The sequence below is a fragment of the Pelodiscus sinensis genome, chromosome 2 (genome assembly GCF_052426305.1).
Source record: "Pelodiscus sinensis isolate ZL-2025 chromosome 2, ASM5242630v1, whole genome shotgun sequence".
Lineage (NCBI taxonomy): Eukaryota > Metazoa > Chordata > Testudines > Trionychidae > Pelodiscus > Pelodiscus sinensis.
In genome coordinates, this window is record NC_143053.1 from 3,012,116 (window position 1) to 3,032,957 (window position 20,842).

General features: G+C 49.2%; 1 protein-coding gene across 1 annotated transcript in view; it reads right to left on the minus strand.

Moving 5' to 3' along the window:
- Positions 1–913: 913 nt before the first annotated feature.
- Positions 914–20,842, minus strand: part of LOC112547121 (uncharacterized) — a 45,517-nt gene continuing 25,588 nt past the window's right edge. Inside the window, exons 9-14 of the mRNA XM_089776122.1 lie at positions 20,451–20,745; positions 13,257–13,417; positions 12,515–12,812; positions 9,349–9,509; positions 7,853–7,932; positions 914–1,152 (exon numbers count right to left, since the gene is read on the minus strand). Coding sequence (XP_089632248.1) covers positions 7,868–7,932; positions 9,349–9,509; positions 12,515–12,812; positions 13,257–13,417; positions 20,451–20,745 — 980 coding nt within the window. The 3' untranslated portion in view covers positions 914–1,152; positions 7,853–7,867. The remainder of the gene's footprint in view (positions 1,153–7,852; positions 7,933–9,348; positions 9,510–12,514; positions 12,813–13,256; positions 13,418–20,450; positions 20,746–20,842) is intronic.

Consider the following 20,842-nt stretch of genomic DNA (forward strand, 5'->3'; position numbering starts at 1 on the left):
GTTTGCAAGCCTGCCCGCGAAGATGCTCCTTCCTCTCTTCGTTAGGTGGATCCCATCTCTTCCTAACAATCCTTGCGCCCGGAACAGAGTTCCATGGTCGAAGAAACCAAAGCCCTCTCTGCGACACCACCTGCGCAACCACGCATTTACGTCCTCAGTTCGACGATCCCTGCCCAGTCCTTTCCCTTCAACAGGGAGGATGGACGAGAACACCACTTGCGCTCCAAAGTCTTGGAGGGGTCGAGGGTCATCGGCAGAGCAGGGGCAGGATACCAGGGTGGTGACAGCAGACACACATCAGCCTGTTACTGCTGGAACGTGGCCATTCTCCTCCACACATGAAGAGCCACCTCGTGGCCCAGGCTCAGGTCACGCTGCCCGGCCCGTGTTCACTGCGCGCAGGACAGCGGTGAAATTCACGAGCATCTGCAATCCCAGTGCCACTGTGAGGGGGGCACACCAGCCTGGAATCTGGCCCCATCTCAGCAGTCAGCTGTGCTCTTCCAGCCTCAGGGCCAGGCAGCCGCAGAGTTCATGGACGGACTGCCCAAAGCCAGCCCCATCCTGCTGAGGGCCCAGGGCTGGCAGCCACTGCAGGACCACCAGCAAGCTGGGGTTTGGGGGAAGGCTGTTAAGGATCCTTGCATTGAGGGGGGAATAGAGAATGGGAGAGTTGCCCAGGTTGGGAGGAGGGGCAGGGGATGCAGGGATGACTTGTACTCAGGCAGGGAAGCAGGCTGGGGCCGGGGCAGTGGGCGTGGGAAGGGCTGGAAGCAGAAGAGCTGGATTAACTCAAAGCCATCTGGGGTTTGGAGCCGCGGCCTCTCTGGCTCCGTGGGATCAGAACCGTGTTACCCATGGGGGCAGGAAGGGGAGGGGAGACCCGGGAAACAGAGACAATGGACCAGAGAGATGCAGGAAGGGACCAGAGAAGTTTATTAAGGGACACGTGCTCATTCCACGCCCCCCTGCCCCTGCCCCCAGCGCAAGGAGAGGTGCTTCCCCTCCGCATGGACTGTCACTCCCGCTTCTGAGCGCTCACCTCCAGCTGGTGCCACAGGGTGAGGTGCTCCACCCTGCAGGGGCTGGTGATGCTGACGTAACGGCCATTCAGCTAAGGATCCCGGAACGGTGTCAGTGATAGTCCCGCAGCTGCAAAGAGCAGAAGACAAGAGGGAGAGGCTGAGATTAGGGAGCCCAGGCGAGTTGGCAGCAGGACTGACGGCCCTTTAACTCTGAGCCTGCAGAGGGCAAAGCACGGAGTGATAACGGACCCAGACGGCGTGTCCCTATTCCCGTCACCACCCGATGCAGACGAGGAATAAGACGTGCATTTTATCGGGTCATTAACTGCTGGAGCAGATCACTGAGGGCCACAGTGGATTCTCTTTCCTTTGCAGGCTTTAGATCAAGGCTGGACATCCACCTAACGGAGACACTGCAGCTCACATGGAAATTATGGGCTCAGGGTAGAAAAAACCGATTACCTACCTCTCACAATGCCTGTTCTTCGAGATGTGTTACACATGTCTGCGGCAATGTAGGTGTGCAAGTGCTCCAATCCAGGTACTGGGGATTTTCCCCTGGGGGTATCCCTGGGTTCAACTCCTATGCTCCCTGAGAGCGGGGCTGGTGGGGGTTCTGGAATGGACGTGTGTGACACATCTCGAAGAGCAGCACTAACGAGAGGTGGGTAAGAGTTTTTAATTCTTCAAGTGCTTGCATGTGTCCATTCCCGCTTGGGTGACTTGCAAGCAGTGAGATCAGAGTGTGGAATTGCTCCTCCAAAGTGGGTGTCATCTCTGGCCTGCTGCATGACAGCCTAGTGTGTCTAGTATCTAGGTGAAAGTACAAAGGATGGATAGAAACAAGTAACACAAGTGTGAAGGAGCAAAGTTAGAAAGGTGAAGGCACAAAACGAGCTCAGTCTACTTAGAGACATAAAGGGTAACAAGAGAACATTCTACAATATACTAGAAGCAAGAGGAAGACCAAGGACAGGGTAGGCCCATTGCTCACTGAGGAGGGAAAAACAATCATAGAATCATAGAATAATAGGACTGGAAGGGACCTCAAGAGGTCATCGAGTCCAGCCCCCCGCCCTCAAGGCAGGACCAAGCTCCGTCTACACCATCCCTGACAGATGTCTATCCAACCTGTTCTTAAATATCTCCAGAGAGGGAGATTCCACCACCTCCCTTGGCAATTGATTCCAATATTTGACCACCCTGACAGTTAGGAATTTTTTCCTAATGTCCAATCTAAACCTCCCCTGCTGCACTTTAAGCCCATTACTCCTTGTCCTGTCCTCAGAAACCAAGAGGAACAAATTTTCTCCTTCCTCCTTGTGACACCCTTTTAGATATTTGAAAACCGCTATCATGTCCCCCCTTAATCTTCTTTTTTCCAAACTAAACAAGCCCAGTTCATGAAGCCTGGCTTCATAGGTCATGTTCTCTAAACCTTTAATCATTCTTCTCGCTCCTCTCTGTACCCTTTCCAATTTCTCCACATCTTTCTTGAAATGTGGCGCCCAGAACTGGACACAGTACTCCAGCTGAGGCCTAACTAGTGCAGAGTAGAGCGGCAGAATGACTTCACGAGTTTTGCTTACAACACACCTGTTGATACAACCTAGAATCATATTTGCTTTTTTTGCAACAGCATCACACTGTTGACTCATATTCAACTTGTGGTCCACTATGACCCCTAGATCCCTTTCCGCCATGCTCCTTCCTAGACAGTCGCTTCCCATCTTGTATGTATGGAACTGATTGTTCCTTCCTAAGTGGAGCACTTTGCATTTCTCTTGATTAAACCTCATCCTGTTTACCTCTGACCATTTCTCTAACTTGCTAAGGTCATTTTGAATTATGTCCCTATCCTCCAAAGAAGTTGCAACCCCACCCAGTTTGGTGTCATCTGCAAACTTAATAAGCGTACTCTCTATCCCAATATCTACATCATTGATGAAGATATTGAACAGTACGGGTCCCAAAACAGACCCTTGAGGAACTCCACTTGTTATCCCTTTCCAGCAGGATTTAGAACCGTTAACAACAACTCTCTGACTACGGTTATCCAGCCAATTATGCACCCACCTTATCGTGGCCCTATCTAAGTTATATTTGCCTAGTTTATCAATAAGAATATCATGCGAGACCGTATCAAATGCCTTACTAAAGTCTAGGTATATGACATCCACCGCTTCTCCCTTATCCACAAGGCTCGTTATCTTATCAAAGAAAGCTATCAGATAAGTTTGGCATGACTTGTTCTTCACAAACCCATGCTGGCTATTCCCTATCACTTTATTACATTCCAGGTGTTTGCATATGATTTCCTTAATTACCTGCTCCATTATCTTCCCTGGGACAGACGTTAAACTGACCGATCTGTAGTTTCCTGGGTTGTTCTTATTCCCCTTTTTATAGATGGGCACAATATTTGCCCTTTTCCAGTCTTCTGGAATCTCCCCTGTCTGCCATGATTTTTCAAAGATCATAGCTAAAGGCTCAGATACCTCCTCCATCAGCTCCTTGAGTATCCTGTCTTCCTACTGTCTTCCACTTTCAAGTTCTCAACTAGTTCCTCCCTATTTGTTAAAACCAAATCCAGAACAGCTTCTCCTCTGGTAGCTTTTTCAACCTTCTGAAACAGAAAGTTGTCTCCAATGCAGTCCAGAAACTTATTGGATAGCCTGTGCCCCGCTGTGTTAGTTTCCCAACATATGTCTGGATAGTTGAAGTCCCCCATCACCACCCAATGACAGTGTAAGTGTGGAAATGGCTGAGGTGCAGAATGATTTCTTTGTGTCAGTTTTCATGAAAAAGGTTGGCGGTGATTGGATGCCTACAATAGTGTACGCTGGAGAAAAGGAGGTAGATTCAGAAGTTAAAATAGGAAAAGAAGAAGTTAAAATTACTTAGGAAAGTTAGATGTATAGAAATTATTAGGGGCTGTTGAAATGCATCCTAGAATACTCAAGTAGCTGACAGAGGACGTATCTGAGCCTTTAGCTATCATCTTCAAAAAGTCATGGAAGACAGGAGAGACTCCAGAAGACTGGAAAAGGGCAAATCTAGTGCCCAGCTATAAAAAGGGAAATAAGAACAACCCAGGAAACGACAGACCAGCCTGTTTAACTTCTGTGCCAGAAAAGACAACGGAGCAAATAATTAAGGTATTCGTCAGCAAACATCTGGAAGATAACAAGGCAATAAGTAACAATCAGAATGGATTTGTAAAGAACAGATCATGTCCAACCAGCCTGCTAGCTTTCTTTGACATGGTAACAAGCCTTGTGGGTAAGGGGGAAGCAGTAGACATGGTATACCTCGTCTGTAGCAAACCATTTGAGACAACCTGGGAGGGTTCCACTATAAAGTGGGTGCATAGCTGGTTGGAGAACTATTCTGAGTGGCGTTATCAATGGTTCACAGTCATGCTGGAAGGGCATAAGCGGTGGGGTTGTGCAGGGATCAGTTTTGGCACCGATTCTGTTCAATATCTTCATCAACACTTTAGATAACGGCATAGAGAGGACGCTTATACAGTTTGTGGATGAGCCCAAAGCGGGAGGGGTTATAAGTGCTCTGGAGGATCAGATTACTATTCAAAACGGTCTGGACAACCTGGAACAATGGTGTGAGGTAAACAGGATGAAATTAAATAAGGAAACTGCTGAGGAAGGAACAATCAGTTGCACACACAAAAAATGGGAAGTGACTGTCCTGGAAGGAGTCCAGCAGAAAGGGATCTAGGGGTCCTATTGGACGACAAGTTCAATATGAGTCAACAGTGTGACATTGCTGCAAAAAACCATGATTCTGGGATGCATGAACAGGAGTGTCGTGAGCAAGACAGGAGAAGTCATTCTTCCGCTCTGCGCTGATTAGGTCTCAGTTGGAGCATTGTGTCCAGTTCTGGGCACCGCATTTCGAGAAAGATTCGGTGACAATGGAGACGGTCCAGAGAAGAGCAACAAAAATGATTGAAGGTCTAGTGAACATGACTTATGAGGGAAGGCTGAAGGAACTGGGCTTGTTTAGTTCAGAAAAAGAGACAACTGACACGAGACATGAGAGCGGTTTTCAAGTATCTAACAGGGTGTCACAAGAAAGAGGGAGACTTTTTTCCCTCCTTAACCTCTGATGAGAGAAGAAGCAGCAATGGGCTTAAATTGCAGCAAGGGAGGTTTAAGGTTGGACATTAGGAAAGTCTTCCTCGTTGTCAGGGTGGTTAAACACTGGAATAGATTAGCTGGAATAAATTAGCTAGCTTTTTTAAGAGCAGCTTAGATAAAAATCTTAATTGGGCAGGCAATGAATTTTTTGTATGTAAAAAGTACAAAAATAAGAAAACGCTGTAAATTTAAAACAAAAATTTAGTTTTCTCCAAATTTCAGTTGTGTTGACGTACCTCCCAGACTTCTCGGCTGTGTCTAGACTGCATCCCTTTTCCGTAAAAGGGATGCAAATTAGACACATTGCAATTGCAAATGAAGCGGGGATTTAAATCCCCCCCGCTTCATTTGCATAAACATGGCTGCCGCTTTTTTCCGGCTCGGAGCTTTGCCGGAAAAAAACGCCGGTCTAGACGCGGATCTTTCGGAAAATAAAGCCTTTTCCGAAAGATCCCTTATTCCTCTTAAAATAAGGAATAAGGGATCTTTCGGAAAAGGCTTTATTTTCCGAAAGATCCGCGTCTAGACTAGCGCTTTTTTCCGGCAAAGCTCCGAGCCGGAAAAAAGCGGCAGCCATGTTTATGCAAATGAAGCAGGGGGGATTTAAATCCCTGCTTCATTTGCAATTGCGATGTGTCTAATTTGCATCCCTTTTACGGAAAAGGGATGCAGTCTAGACACAGCCCTCTTGTGTACCCCTAAGGGTACTCACACCACTGGTTGAGAAACACTGATCTAGACGGTGGTTGGTCCTGCCATGAGAGCAGGAAGCTGGACTCAAGAATCTCTTGAGTCCCTTGCAGTTCGAGCGTTCTATGAGTCTAGGAGAAGGTGGGCCACGTGACCAAGTGACTGCATCTCCTGGATTGTAATCTGAGCTAAGAAGGCCGCCGAGGAGGCTTGGGCCCTTGTGGAGTGGACAGTACGTTTTGGAGAAGGTTGTGGCATGATCGTATGCAAGAAGTGATCCAGAATGAGATCCTTTGAGCAGGGACAGGAAGCCCTTTCAATCTCTCCTCTATTGCTACTAATCGCTGTGGTGACGTATGGAACGGTTTTGTCCTTTCAAAAGAAAATACCAGAGCCGACCGGCCGGCCGTTAGAATGATAGAACCATAGAGCTGGAAGAGACCTCAGAGGGTCATCAAGTCCAGCCCCCTGCTCTAGGCAGGACCAACACCAACTAAATCAACCCAGCCAGGGCTTTGTCAAGCCCAGACTTAAACACCTCTAGGGATGGAGAGTCCACTACTTCCCTAGGGAACCCATTCCAGTGCTTCACCACCCTCCTAGGGAAATAGTTGTTCCTAATATCCAACCTGGACTTCTCCCACCGCAACTTGAGCCCATTGCTCCTTGTTCTGCCACCTGTCACTACTGAGAACAGCCTCTCTCCATCCTCTTTGGAACCTCCCTTCAGGAAGTTGAAGGCTTCTCTCAAATCCCCCCTCACTCTTCTCTTCTGCAGACTAAACAAACCCAAATCTCTCAGTCTCTCCTCAGAGGTCATGTGCTCCAGTCCCCTAATCATTTTGGTCGCCCTCCGCTGGACCCTCTCCAATGCGTCCACATCCTTTTTGTAGTGGGGGGCCCAGAACTGGACACAATACTCCAGATGTGGCCTCACCAGAGCCGAATAAAGGGGAATAATCACTTCCCTAGATCTGCTGGCAATGCTCCTCCTAATGCACCTAATACGCCATTAGCCTTCTTGGCTACAAGGGCGCCCTGTTGACTCCTATCCAGCTTCTCATCCACTGTAACCCCCAGGTCCTTTTCTGCAGAACTGCTGCTTAGCCAGTCGGTCCCCAGCCTGTACCAATGCTTGGGATTCTTCCATCCCAAGCGCAGGACTCTGCACTTGTCCTTGTTGAACCTTATCAGATTTCTTTTGGCCCAATCCTCTAATCTGTCCAGGTCACTCTGGACCCGATACCTGCCCTCCAGCATATCTACCTCTCCCCTTAGCTTAGTGTTATCTGCGAACTTGCTGGGGGTGCGATCCATCCCTTGATCCAGGTCATTCATAAAGATGTTGAACAAAACCGGCCCTAGAACCGATCCTTGGGGCACTCCGCTAAAAACCGACCACGAACCTGACATGGAGCCATCGATCACAACCCGCTGGACCCGACAGTCTAGCCAGCTTTCTATCCATCTTACAGTCCATTTATCCAACCCATATTCCCTTAACTTGCTGGCAAGAATATTGTGGAAGACTGTATCAAAAGCGTTGCTAAAGTCAAGGTATATCACATCCACTGCCTTCCCCATGTCCACAGAGCCAGTTACCTCATCATAGAAGCTAATCAGGTTGGTCAGGTACGACTTGCCTTTTGTGAATCCATGTTGACTATTCCTGATCACTTTCCCCTCTTCCAAGTGCTTCAAAATGGATTATTTGAGGATCCCTTCCATGATTTTTCCAGGGACTGAGGTAAGCCTGACTGGTCTGTAGTTCCCTGGATCGTCCTTCTCTTTTTTAAGGATGGGCCCTACATTTGCCTTTTTCCAATCATCTGGGACCTCCCCCGATTTCCATGAATTTTCAAAGATAATGGCCAAAGGCTCTGCAATGACATTTGCCAACTCCCTCAGTCCCCTCGGATGCATTAAATCTGGACCCATGGATTTGAGTATGTTTAGCTTTTCCAAATAGTTCCTAACCTCTTGTTTTCCCAGCTAGGGATGTCCACCTCCTTGCCATATTGCGTTGCCTAGTTCAGTAGTCAGGGAGCTGAACGGGTCTGTGAAGACACAAGGAAAGAAAGCATTGAGTACTTCAGCTGTTCCCACATCATCTGTCACTAGGTTACCTCCCTCATCCAGTAAGGGCCCCACCCCTCCCTGATCACCCTCTTCTTGCAAACATGCCTGTAGAAACCTTTCTTGTTCCCCTTCCCATTCCTTGCCAGCTGTAATTCCAATTGCGCTTTTGCCTTCCTGATAAATCCCCTGCATTCTCGAGCAATATATTTATACTCCTCCCTAGTCATCCAAGTTTTCACTCCTTGTAAGCTTCCTTTTTGTGTTTAAGGTCACTAAGCATGTCCCCAGTAAGCCAATCTGGTTGCCTACTATATTTGCTTTTCTTACTGAGCATTGGGATGGTTTCTTTCTGTGCCTTTAATAAGGCTTCTTTAAAATACTGCCAGCTCTCCTGGACTCCTTTCTCCTCCATGTTAGCATCCCAGGGAATCCTTCTCATTAGTTGTTTGAGGGAATCGAAATCTGCTTTTCTGAAGTCCAAGGTGTGTATTTTGCTACGTTCCTTTTTTCCTTTGGACAGGATCCTGAAATCTACCATCTCATGATCACTGCTTCCCAGGTTGTCACCCACCTCCACGTCCCCTATTAGTTCCTCCCTGTTTGTGAGCAGAAGGTCAAGCTGCGCACGGCCCCTGGTCGGATCCTTCAGCACTTGTACCTAGAAGTTATCCCCAACATTCTCCCAGAACTTCCTGGATTGTCTGTGTCCTGCCGTATTGGCTTCCCAACAGATATCAGGGTGATTAAAGTCCCCCACGAGAACCAGGGCCTGCGATCCGGAAGCTTCTCTCAGTTGTCCGAAGAAAGCCTCATCTTCCTCATCCACCTGATCCGGTCTATAGCAGACACTGACCACAACAGCACCCCCGTTGGAAGCAACCACCTCTAAACTTAACCCAGAGACTCTCAACAGACTTTTCTCCCTCTATATACTGGAGCTCTGAGCAGTCCTACTGCTCTCTTACATACAGTGCAATTCCTCCTCCTTTTCTCCCCCGCCTGTTCTTCCTGAACAATTCATACCGTTCCATGACAGCGCTCCAGTCATGCGAGTCATCCCACCAAGTCTCCGTTATTCCAATCAAATCATAGTTCTTTGACCGGGCCAAGGCTTCGAATTCTTCCTGTTTGTTGCCCAGGCTTCTCGCATTAGAGTACAAACACCTCGGATAATCAGTTGTTCGCCCTGCCTTCCCCATATGAATCGGGATCCTCCTTTGTTGTTCACATGGAGCCTCCCTCACCTGCCCCTGCCAGCTGCAGCCCAAGCCCCCATCAGCATGGGAAGGAACGAGGCTCCCAGGGTTTCTACTGTCTCACTAGGTCGAGTTTGGCACACGAGGGACTGGGGTATAATTGGAAAGGGTCCCATTCGTGTTCTGCCAGCTCCCTACCTTCTGGTATTGGGTCACAGCCCTGAGATAGAACCTCGACCTCACACAGGGTCAGATACTCCTTTCTGCCCGGGATGACGATGGTGACGTAGCGGCCCTCCAGCCCGTTGCAGCAGATGATGCTGAGGGATCTGGGTTTGGTGTAGGTGATGGTCCCACAGCTATAGAAAAAAGCAGAAGTCAAGAAAATCAAACATGAGAATCATAGAATACTTAGGACTGGAAGGGACCTCGAGAGATCATCGAGTCCACTCCCCTGCCCTCATGTATTCAAATCTAAAGTGCCTGATGAAATTCACCCTTCAGAACTTAAGCAACTTGCTGAACCAATCTCAGAACTATTAATGCAGAAAGACGGGTGCAGTCCTAGAAGACTAGAGAAGAGCAAACATTGTACCTGTCTTTGAAAAACAGGGAAGAAAGACGTGGCGAATTCTAAGCTAATCAGTGCAATTTTGATACCTCAGAAGACACTGGAACACATTATGGAACAGTGTGAAAGCAGCAGGAGGAGGATGAAGTGATATGCCATAGCTAATGTGGATTTGCGAAGAACAGCTCATGCCATTCCAATCTAATGTTCTTCTTTTACAGATTAACCGGCCTAATGGACAGAGGGAAGTGGTAGATGTGATAGGAATTTATTTAATAAGGCTTTGGAGAGACTCGCATGTGACTCTTTCTTCTCATAAAGAAAATAAGGGAAGATTGTCTAGATTAAATTACTATCAGGTACAAGGCCGGCCCGACTATGTAGGTGATCTAGGCAGTCACGTAGGGCAACAGTTGTCAAGTAGCACTAAATTAGATGGATGTGAATTTTTTTCTCTGTTTGAAAATGTATATCAACTAGAAGATTTACCCGGTGTTGCTGGGGTTCTTAACTCAAGAGGTTTTTTTTTTCTTCATTTAAATCGTTGCTCTGGGCTGGGGATGAGGGATTCAGTATTCAGGCTACCCTGGGGAGAAAGGCCAACCCCAGCTCTCTCTCACTGCGGCAGCTTGGGTCAGGAGAGAAGTGTCCATGGCTGCTGTAGCTCCAGTGGGCACAACCAGGGGAGGGGTGCATGTCCCCCAGCTGGGGGACAGAGACACAGACAAACAGGCATACAAACAGGCTATGTCTACACTGCAGGCTTCTTGCGCAAGGAGCTTTTTGTGGAAGAGATCTTCCACAAAATCTTCTTGTGCAGGAGCATGTCCACACTGCAAAAGCACATCGAAAAAGCGATGCTCTTTTGCACAAGAGAACATCCAGACTGCAGGGACGCTCTCTTGAAAGAAAGCGCTGACCGCTATCCACAGAATGGGCACCAGGGCACCTGTGCTTCTTTCAATAGGGGTTTTTTGCGCAAAAAGAGGCAGCTCTCCATCCACACATACCGTTTGTGGAAGAGCGCTTTAGCCAAACGGAGTTATGCCTCATAGAAAGAGGAATAACTCTTGAGCAAAACTCCCTCTCTTCTTTTGAATTTTTGGCGCAAAAACACGCTTGAGGTGTAGCTGCTCCACAAGTTTTTCTGCAAAAACTCTGTAGTGTAGACATAGCCACAGAGTATATCTCGGAAATAAAGAGTAGGCACCCGTCCCTTTCTCACCTTTCTACATTACTACCATTGTTCTCTATTTTCAGGGCTTGACAAACTCGCCAGCCCAGTATCGCGCATGCGCCAGACCGGCACTGCTCATGTGCGCAGCACCGGTGAACGGGGCACATGGAGCGACCAGCTGAAATCTACTTGCCATGAGCGAGTAGAAACAGTGGTTTGTTGAGCCCTGTGTATTTTGATCATTTAGGTGAAACAGTTAATTTTTCAGAAAATTAACACCACAGCAGATAAAAAGATGCGGTCTGGAGCTCAGTGTTGGAAAAGGAAAGCAGAGCAGATAAAAGAACAAGCAATGCAAAAAAGGTTCCTTCCTCAGTTATCTTTGACTTGCCAAACACTGTGGCTACGTCTAGATGGCATCCCTTTTTTGTAAAAGAGATGCAAATTAGACGTATCGCAATTGCTAATGAAGCGGGGATTTAAATCTCCCCCCCTTCATTAGCATAAAAATGGCTGCCGCTTTTTTTCGGCACGGAGCTTTGTCGGGAAAAAGCGCCAGTCTAGACGCGGATCTATCGGAAAATAAAGCCTTTTCCGAAAGATCCCTTATCCCTTATTTTAAGAGGGAGGCAGCTCATAGCATCAAACTAACACTGAAGGTGAGCAAATGTATTCATCTCCAGACATGGGCACCAAGGTTGGGATGAAGAAAAGATAACGAGGGAGCAGGAGGGAAATAGACGTGGAAGATCATAGAATACTAGGACTGGAAGGGACCTCGAGAGGTCATTGAGCCCAGTCCCCTGCCCTCATGTCTAGACCATCCCTGATAGACATTTATCTAACCTGCTCTTAAATCTCTCCAGTGATGGAGATTCCACAACCTCCCTGGGCAATTTATTCCAGTGTTTGACCACCCGGACAGTTAGGAACTTTTTCCTAAGGTCCAACCTAAACCTCCCTCGCTGCAGTTTAAGCCCCTTGCTTCTTGTCCTATCCCCAGAGGCCAAGATGAACAAGTTTTCTCCCTCCTCCTTGTGACACCCTTTTAAATACCTGAAAGCCGCTCTCATGTCCCCCCTCAATCTTCTCTTTTCCAAACTAAACAAGCCCAATTCTTTCAGCCTTCCCTCATAGCTCATGTTCTCTAAACCTTTCATCATCCTTGTTTCTCTTCTCTGGACCCTCCCCAATTTCTGGACCCTCTCCCCCTACAGCCAGTTCACCTGCTGCCCACGAGAGGAAGCGGAGGCAGAAAGAGGTGGAGGGGGGAAGGACACATCCAGGGAACGGGGTGGAACGGGGCAGGAAGCAGCAGGGCAGGAGTAGGAAGAGGGCAGAGGGGGTGGGGGTAGAGTGGGGATGAACCTTGGGGCAGATCGGGTGTCATGTACCCCCAGTGACTTATGTTGCAGCGCAGGTTTGGGAGGGCCTGCAGGCCAAACGGATGGGCCACACCCACCCAGGCCCACTTGTGGCGAGGCCTCTGCACCACCGGCAAAGCACTCGTGGCCCCAGGCAGCTCGGAGGGGAAGCCCTGGCTGGCTATGAGACCCAGCCCCTGTGCCCGCGCCGGGAGGACTCATCTCGTTGCAGACAAGGGGGAAGCAACTCACAGGGGGTTGTTCTTGCCGTGGTTCACCAGGGAGTCTCCCACGTGGATCTCGGCCCCCTTCAGTCTCTCCCCGCAGCACTCGTCTTCCAAGTGCTTCACGATCACCACGGAGATGTAATGCCGGCCGCCCAAGTCCACGTTCCACCAGGGCTCCATGTCGCGATGAGTTTGGCTGCAGGAGTCTTGTTCCCACAGCCCATCACGTTTTCCATCCACGGCCCTACCAGCCACGGCTTGTCCAGTCGTGTTCGCCAACGTGGACGACTGCGTGGCCGGACGTCCCAGCGCCAAGTTAAAAGCTGGACTCCGAGGGAGAGAAGAGGGGAGGTGGGACCTGCCCTGTGCCACTGGACAGGGGTTCTAGAAGCCCTGTCGCCCACACGGAGCCAGAGCTGCTTCCCAGAGGTGACACGCAAGCCAGGCGCGGCCTGAGAGCCAGGTTCACCGGGGGAGCCAGGGACCCGGGGGAGGGGAGTGACAACGCTTGGTGCTGGGGTCTCTTGGGGCTTGGTGCCTCTCTCAGGCCACCATGTCTCATACCCAGCTGGAGCTGCTCCCCTAGCAGGGATGGGGCACGATGTTCACATGGATCCCCCACTCCCGCCTGCCGCTGCCAGCTGCAGCCCACGGCCAGGTGAGCAGTGCGAAGGGAAGCGTCTCCCAGGGCTTCTGCTGCCTCAAGAGACTGGGGTATATACCGGGAAAGGGAACAGGGTCCCGTTCACATTGTGCCGGCTCCTTACCTTCTAGTGGTGGGACACAGCCCTGAGATAGAACCTCGACCTCACACAGGTTGAGATACTCCACCCTGCCTGGGACGACGATGGTGACGTAGCGGCCCTCCAGCCCACTGCAGCAGATGGTGCTGAGGGATCCGGGTCTGGGTTCGGTGATGGTCCCGCAGCTAAAGGAAAGGGCAGAAGCCAAGGAGACCGAACAAGTTAGATGAGTTCAAATGCACAGAGCCTGGTGAAATCCACCCCCAGATCTTAGGGAAGTAGCCAAGCCAATCTCAGAACTACTCATGGTTTCAAAGAGCTCACAAAGGACGGGGGAGGTCCCCGGGGACTCGAGAAGGGCAAACTTTGGTCTAGAATTTCCCATATTCCCCATATTCAAAGACAGGAACAGCCAGCCCGTATTAGATACCTCTGAAGACACTGGAACCATTTGTGGAAGAGTCTGAAAGCAGCAGGAGGATGATAAAGTGATGTCATAGCTAATGTGGATTTGTGAAGAACATAAGAACGGCCAGACTGGGTCAGACCAAAGGTCCATCCAACCTAGTGTCCTGTCTGCCAGCAGTGGCCAATGCTAGGTGCTCCGGAGAGAGGGAACACAACAGGGGATCAGACAAACAGAGGCTGGGGGCACCATTCCTACCCACCCTGACTAATAGCCATTGATGGACTTAACCTCATGAATGTATCTAGGTCTTTTTTGAACCCTAGTCTTTTCATCATCCTCTGGCAAGGAGTTCCACAGGTTGACTGTGCACTGCGTGAAGCAAAACTTCCTTTTGTTTGTTTTACATCTGCTACCTATTCATTTCATTTAGTGACCCCTAGTTCTTATATTGTGGGAGCCAGTTAATTTATCCTCATTCTCTTTTTCCACCCCAGGCATGATTTTATACACCTCGGGCTCATCTACACTGGACCCTTTTCCGGAAGGGGCATGTTAATTTCAGCCATCGTAGTAGGGAAATGCGTGGGGGATTTAAATATCCCCCGCGGCATTTAAATAAAAATGTCCGCCGCTTTTTTCCGGCTTTTAGAAAAGCCGGAAAAGAGCGTCTACACTGGCCCCGATCCTCCGGAAAAAGCGCCCTTTTCCGGAGGATCTTATTCCTACTTCGAAGTAGGCTTCCTATTCCGAACGAGGTGGACCAATAGTTCGGAATAGGAAGCCTAGTTCGAACTACCTAGTTCGAGCCCCGTGTAGCCGCGCTGCACGGGGTTCGAACCAGCGGGGTTTTAAAAATGGCGGCTCCCCACTTATGCAAATGAAGCCCGGGAAATTCAAATCCCGGGCTTCATTTGCAAGTGCGGTATGCCTACATTACCCTCCTAGTTCGAACTAGGAGGGTAGTGTAGACATACCCTTAGAGAATAACCAAAAATATATAGATACTATCATGAGCAGGGCTTGACAAATTATACAATCTACTTGTCCGTGGCGAGTAGATTGTAACCCGGAAGAGCTGGGTTCTGGCCATCTGCGCATGTGCAGAACGATCTGCACATGTGCATATCACCGGACAGCGAGGCTGGTGAGTGGGGGTTGCCGCGGTTTGGCGAGCTCTAATCACGAGTTTTCGTGGGCACAACCCAGTTCTTCAGATGACAGATATGGAACAAGAAGCACAGCGCTTCAAATAAAGAGCAGAAAAAGAGGGGAGAGGAGGAGGAAAAAACCCCATGTCAATTAAAGTGTCTGTTCTAAATGAGGCTAATAGAGTGGGGTGTAGGTGTCTGATATTTAGCTTTTGATATCAGTTGGGTGTTGAATATGAACTGAATGGGCCATTATGTCTTTTTTTTCAAGCCATGAGAGACAGTGGCACATTTACATATGAAGGCCTGTTCCGCAGACTGTCTGGTTGATTTCTGAAATTACTTTGTAAGAGAATGGCCACTTTTAAATCCATTAATGAGCGTGGGGCAAGTTACAATGTTCTCTTACAGGTTTCTGTGAGTTACCATTTCGAATATCTGAGTTGTGTGCATTAAGTCCCCGTCCAGTTTGGCCAACATCCATGGCAGGGGGGCGTTGCTGGTACTTGATGGCATAGATCACATTAGCAAATGTGCACTTGTACAAGCCCCTGATGTGGTGGCTTATGTGGTTGAGTCTTGTGATGATGTCGCTTGTATAGATGTGTGGACAGTTGGCACCAGCTGGCTCTTGTGTGAGTATGTTTGAGGTGTGCTATGTGGTTGCTGCAAATAATCTGTTTCAGGTTGGTAGGGCGAGGTTGTCTGTAGGCGAGGATTGGCCTGTCCCCCAAGGCCTGTGAGAGTGAGGGGTTGTTTTCCAGAATAGGTTGTAGATTGTTAATGATGCCCTGGAGGGTGGTTAAGTTGGGGCTGTAGGTGATGACTAGGCTGCAGGTGATGAGTAGTGGTGTTCTGTTTTCTTTGTTTGTTAGGCCGATTTTCAAGAAGCTGATGTCTGGCTCTGTCAATCTGTTCTTTTCACTTCCCTGGGTGGGTATTTCAGTTTTAAGAATGCCTGATAGAGACCCTGTAGGTGTTTGTCTCTGTCTGTGGGATTGGAGCAAATCCGGTTGTATCTTAGGGCCTGGCTGGAAACAATCGATCGGATAATATGCCCAGGATGGAAGCTAGAGGCATGTAGGTAAGTATGATGGTCGGTAGGTTTCCGGTATAAGGTTGTGCAAATGTGGCCGTCGTATACAGTAATTCCTCATTTAACACTATAGACGCGTTTCTGAAAATATTTGTGCTAAGCGAAAATGTGCTATGGGGTGTGTAGCAATTTTCCTATTAAAATAATAGAAAAGTTGGGGGCTGTGTTTCAGGTGGTGGTGGTGGCAAAGTCCATTTTTTATTGGTGCTGGGTTGTCAACATCAACATTAGATATCTAGTAACACAAGTCTCCGCGGTTTTTTAAAACACAAAGATAAACATGTGAGTGAGCAGAGAAGCACGGTGACCACGTGTATTCATCCGCTCGTGCATATTACTGCTGTTTTCACCAACTTATACTGCCGCGCAAAGTAGTCCGCCACGTGATTATTTTCGTGTTATTTCGGGGACCGTCGTGTTATTTGAAAAACATTCCCTAAAAAAAAGTGCTATTGCGAAAACGTGTTAAGTGGGCACATGTTAAACGAGTAATTACTGCAGTTGTACTGTAGTGTCAAGATGTGGATCTCTTGTGTGGACTGGTTCAAGCTGAGGTTGATGGTGAGGTGGAAGTTGTTGAAATCCCTGTGGAACTCTTCCAGGGTCTCCTTTCTGTGGGTCCGTGTGATGACAATGTCATCAATGTAGTGTAAGTAGAATAAGGGTGCCAGGGGGGCAAGAGCTGAGACGAGCCAGAAAGACGTTGACATATTGTGGGGCCATGCGGGTGCCCATGGCAGTGCTGCTAACTTGAAGATACAAATTGTCCCCAAATTGGAAATAGTTGTGGGTGAGAACAAAACCACAAAGCTTAGTCACCAGGTGTGCAGTGGCATCATCATGAGGAATATTGGTGCAAAGAGCTTCTGCATCCAGGGTGGCCAGGCTGGTATTTTCAGGAAGATCACTGATACTCTGGAGTTTCTTCACGAAGTCGGTGGTTTCCGGAAGGTAGCTATCGTGCTCCATATTTGTCATCTGAAGAAGTGGGTTGTGCCCATGAAAGCTCATGATACCGTCTATATATTTTTGGTTAGTCTCTAAAGGTGCTACAGGACCATTGTTGTTGTTTACATTTTCCTAGTTCTTGTGTTATCTGAAGAAGTAAATAACACGTCCTTATTCAATTTTTCCACATCACTTGTGATTTTATAGACCTCCATTATATCTCCTCCTTAGTGCTCTCTTGCAAACTAAAAAGTTCCAGTCTGTTTGATCTCTTCTCATGTGGCATGTATTCAGTAATCCTCATCCGAAATTTCTGTTGCCCTTCTCTGTACTTTTTCCAAATCCAATGTATTTTTCTCCTGGGGTGATCAAATTCGCACACAGTATTTAATGTATGGGCGTACCATGGATTTATACAGAGGCAATACAATATTTTTCTGTCTATTCCCTTCCGAATGAGTTACAATCTTCTGCTTTGGTTTTTTTTATTGTTACTGGACATAGAGAAGATATTTTCAGACAACTATCCAAAATGCCTATAAGATCTCTTTATTAATGGCGTCAGCTAATTTAGAAGCCATCATTTCATACATATAGTTGGGCATTACTTTGCATTTATCAACATTGAATTTATTCGCTATTTCGTTGCCCAGTCATCTCATTTTGAAGCTCTTCACAGTCTCCTTTGACTTAGCTACCTTCAGCAGTTTGATTTCATCTGCAAATGTTTCCATCTCACTGCTTACCCCTTTCTCCAGATTATTTATAAATAAGTTGAATAGGATGGGTCCCAGGACAGACCCCTGGGGGCACCACTAGTTACCTCTCCCCATTCTGAAAACTGACCATTTAGTCCTGCCCTTTGAATCAATTACCAATCCATGGGAGGACCTCCTCTCTTACTCCATGAGAGCTTCCTTTGCTTAAGAGCCTTTGGCAAGAGTGTGAAGGCGCATTGGGGTTTTCCCGTCTCCTGCACCCCCGTAATGGCACGGACAGACTCCACCAGCCAGTAGAATAGAGGGAGTTTATTGCTTCTCCAGGATACAGCACAGCACAGATGGAATCTGGTTCCAGGGCAGGCCTAGGAAGCCTCAGCCCCCCTTGAGATGGGGGAGCCTGGGCCCCTAAATCCCAGCCCGTTGCCTAGGCTGCTTCCTCCATGATACCAGCCAGAATCCTAACTCCCTCACTTCCAGCCCTGCCCCCAGCCAGGGCTCCACTCCCCTTCTTCCCATTGTTCTGCTCCCTGGGAGATCACTGGTCAGACAGGTTCTTAGCCCCCTTGCATAATGACTCATCCCCTGCCCTGCTGGGCCGTGCTGCAGCCAGCAGCCAGTGGAGGTCACTCACAACCCACTGCCCAGCATAGCAACCAGCAAGGTATCCCCCACTACGCCACAAAGGGACTTTGTCAAAGGCTTTGTGATGGTTTCACCCCTCCCCCATGCTATATGAAATGGACTCATGGACACAAATATGCATCACTCGAAGATGCTTTGGACAAAATACCTTATGTAACCTATCAAACATGATGTCACAGTCTGCTGGATCAGTGTACCTTATTTTGTCAAGTATCAGAGGGGTAGCCGTGTTAGTCTGAATCTGCAAAAGCGACGAGGAGTCCTGTGGCACCTTATAGACTAACATGCATCTGACGAAGTGGGTCTTTGCCCACGAAAGCTTATGCTCCTACACTTCAGTTAGTCTATAAGGTGCCACAGGATTCCTCGTCGCTTATTTTGTCGTAAGTATCATTTTTGTGTGTAAAGTTAGAAATATGGGATATAAAATCATTCATGGTTTTAAATGTGCAAGTGAAAGCCGCCAAGCATGTTTCACTCAGGCTACGTCTACACCGTTATTTATATCGTTACCAGGCACTTCTCCTGGTCATCACACACCCAGCTGTCTATGTTTCTAATGTCGAATCTCCCATTACAAATACCATCATCAGGAAGGGAGGTCCCAGCTATGGTTTCATTTCCCTCTGCTCCTTCCTTGAGACTTTCAGCCTCTTCAACAGCACACAGGCTGCCTGTCCAGAAGCGGGACTGCTCTACGGCGTCTTGGAAAGTCTCATCTATGTGCCTCTCTGCCTCCCATAGCTCCTTCAGTCCAGCTATTCTGGTCTCCAAAGCTCACACCCGGACCCTGAGGCCTGGAGCACCTTGCGCTGAAATCACACATAGGCCACCTGACCTGTCCCTAGGTAACCCTAAATGCTACATTGTGTGCAATAGCTGTGATAGTCTGCACTCGGCTGCTGGGCTTCTACCTGCATCCTCTTTTCACTCCCAGAGCTAACTCTGGGTATGTCTACACTAGCCCCCTAGTTCGAACTAGGGAGGCTAATGTAGGCATTCGATATTTAAATATCCCGGGCTTCATTTGCATCTTCCCGGGCGCCGCCATTTTTAGAAGTCCCTTAGTCCGAACTCCATGCCCGCGGCTACACGCGGCACGGAGTACGTAGTTCGAATTAGGATCTCTAATTTGAACTACCGTTACTCCTCGAACTAGGGGGCTAGTGTAGACATACCCTCTGTTCTTGATTGTGTTTTAAGCAAGTGGTTTTGCTGTTAGTTTGCAGAATATTAAGCATATCTAGCCCCCTCCCCCCCACACACTTTGCCTCTAAATTCCCTCGCAAAACTCCCGTTTGCCCACCCTTTGTTTCCCATCTTGGAACGGTTGTGCCTGGCAATGCTTTAGGGATCAGCTCATGAGCCTTAGTTCACCTTCCTGACAAGCCTTTTGTGACCTTAATCGCCCTGCCTCTGTTTGGATACAACCCCCCCACCCCGGCCCCAAGGGCTCTGCTGCTCCCAGCCCCAACTTCATCGCAGTCACACTCTGGCTTGTGGCTGTTAAGGGCTCTGTCTGGGCCAAGGGAGAGCAGAAAACTGCTTCAGAATTCGGGAAGGGGGGAGGTACTGCAGCTCCCCCCAAGGCCCACTCAGTGGTGCTCTAGGGCTGTGTGGTGGCCAGTTAGTTACTTGGCTCCGGGCACTAGGGCAGGGCTGTGGGGCTCAGTCGGACGCACAGATCACAGAGGAAGCTCCTAGCACTGCAGGGCTCAGGGCAGCTGCTCAGGGAGCGCCCCAGGAAATTCAACCTAGGAGAGGGATCCGGGAGGGAAGAGGCTCCAAAGGGGGAGCTACGAGTCCCAAGCCCCTAAGGGGGAGCTGCTCCCCACAGAAATCCCTCCCCAGACAGCGGCAGGTGCTCCCGATCACACGGTAACGCCATGCGGCTCTGGAGAGCAGCTGCCGTGCTTTGTGCTCTGGTCTAGGGTGACTTGGTCCTGCCTCGGCATGGGGGGAAGGAAGGGATGGCCCCTGGGGGTGGATTCCTGCCCCGCCTTTCTGTGTCTGTGCATGGGGGAATGTAGCCCTACAGCTCAGATTTGGATGGGGCTGGATGGTAAGTGGATGGGCCGCACTCCAGCCAGACCCACCCCTGGCTATGCCCTTGCACCACTGGGAAACACTCCCAGCATCCAGCTGCTCAGAGCGGAAGGCACCAGGCTGAGGCTCCCTCCAGCAAATGAGACCCAAGCCCAGTGCTGAGCTGGAAGGACCCATCTCACCGCAGACAAGGGGGAAGCAACTCACAGGGGGTTGTCCTTGCCGTGGTTGGCCAGGGAGTCTCCCACGCGGATCTGGGCCCCCTGCAGCCTCTTCCAACAGCACTCGTCTTCCCTGTTCTTCACCATCACCATGGAGACGGAATGCCGGCGGCCCAAGTCCACGGTCCACCAGGGCTCCGTGTCACGCTGAGTGTGGCTGCAGGAGCCGTGATTAAAATCCCCATCACGATTTCCATCCACGACATTTCCAATCGCGTCTACTTTAATCCCCAAATACCTGGACGACTGAGCGACCGGACGTCGGAGCGCCAAGTTCTGAGCTGGAATCAGAAGGTGAGAAGAGGGGAGGTGGGACGTGCCCGTTGCCGGAACGGGTGGGGCTCGACAAAACCTTTCTGCAGCAGAGCCAGAGCCACT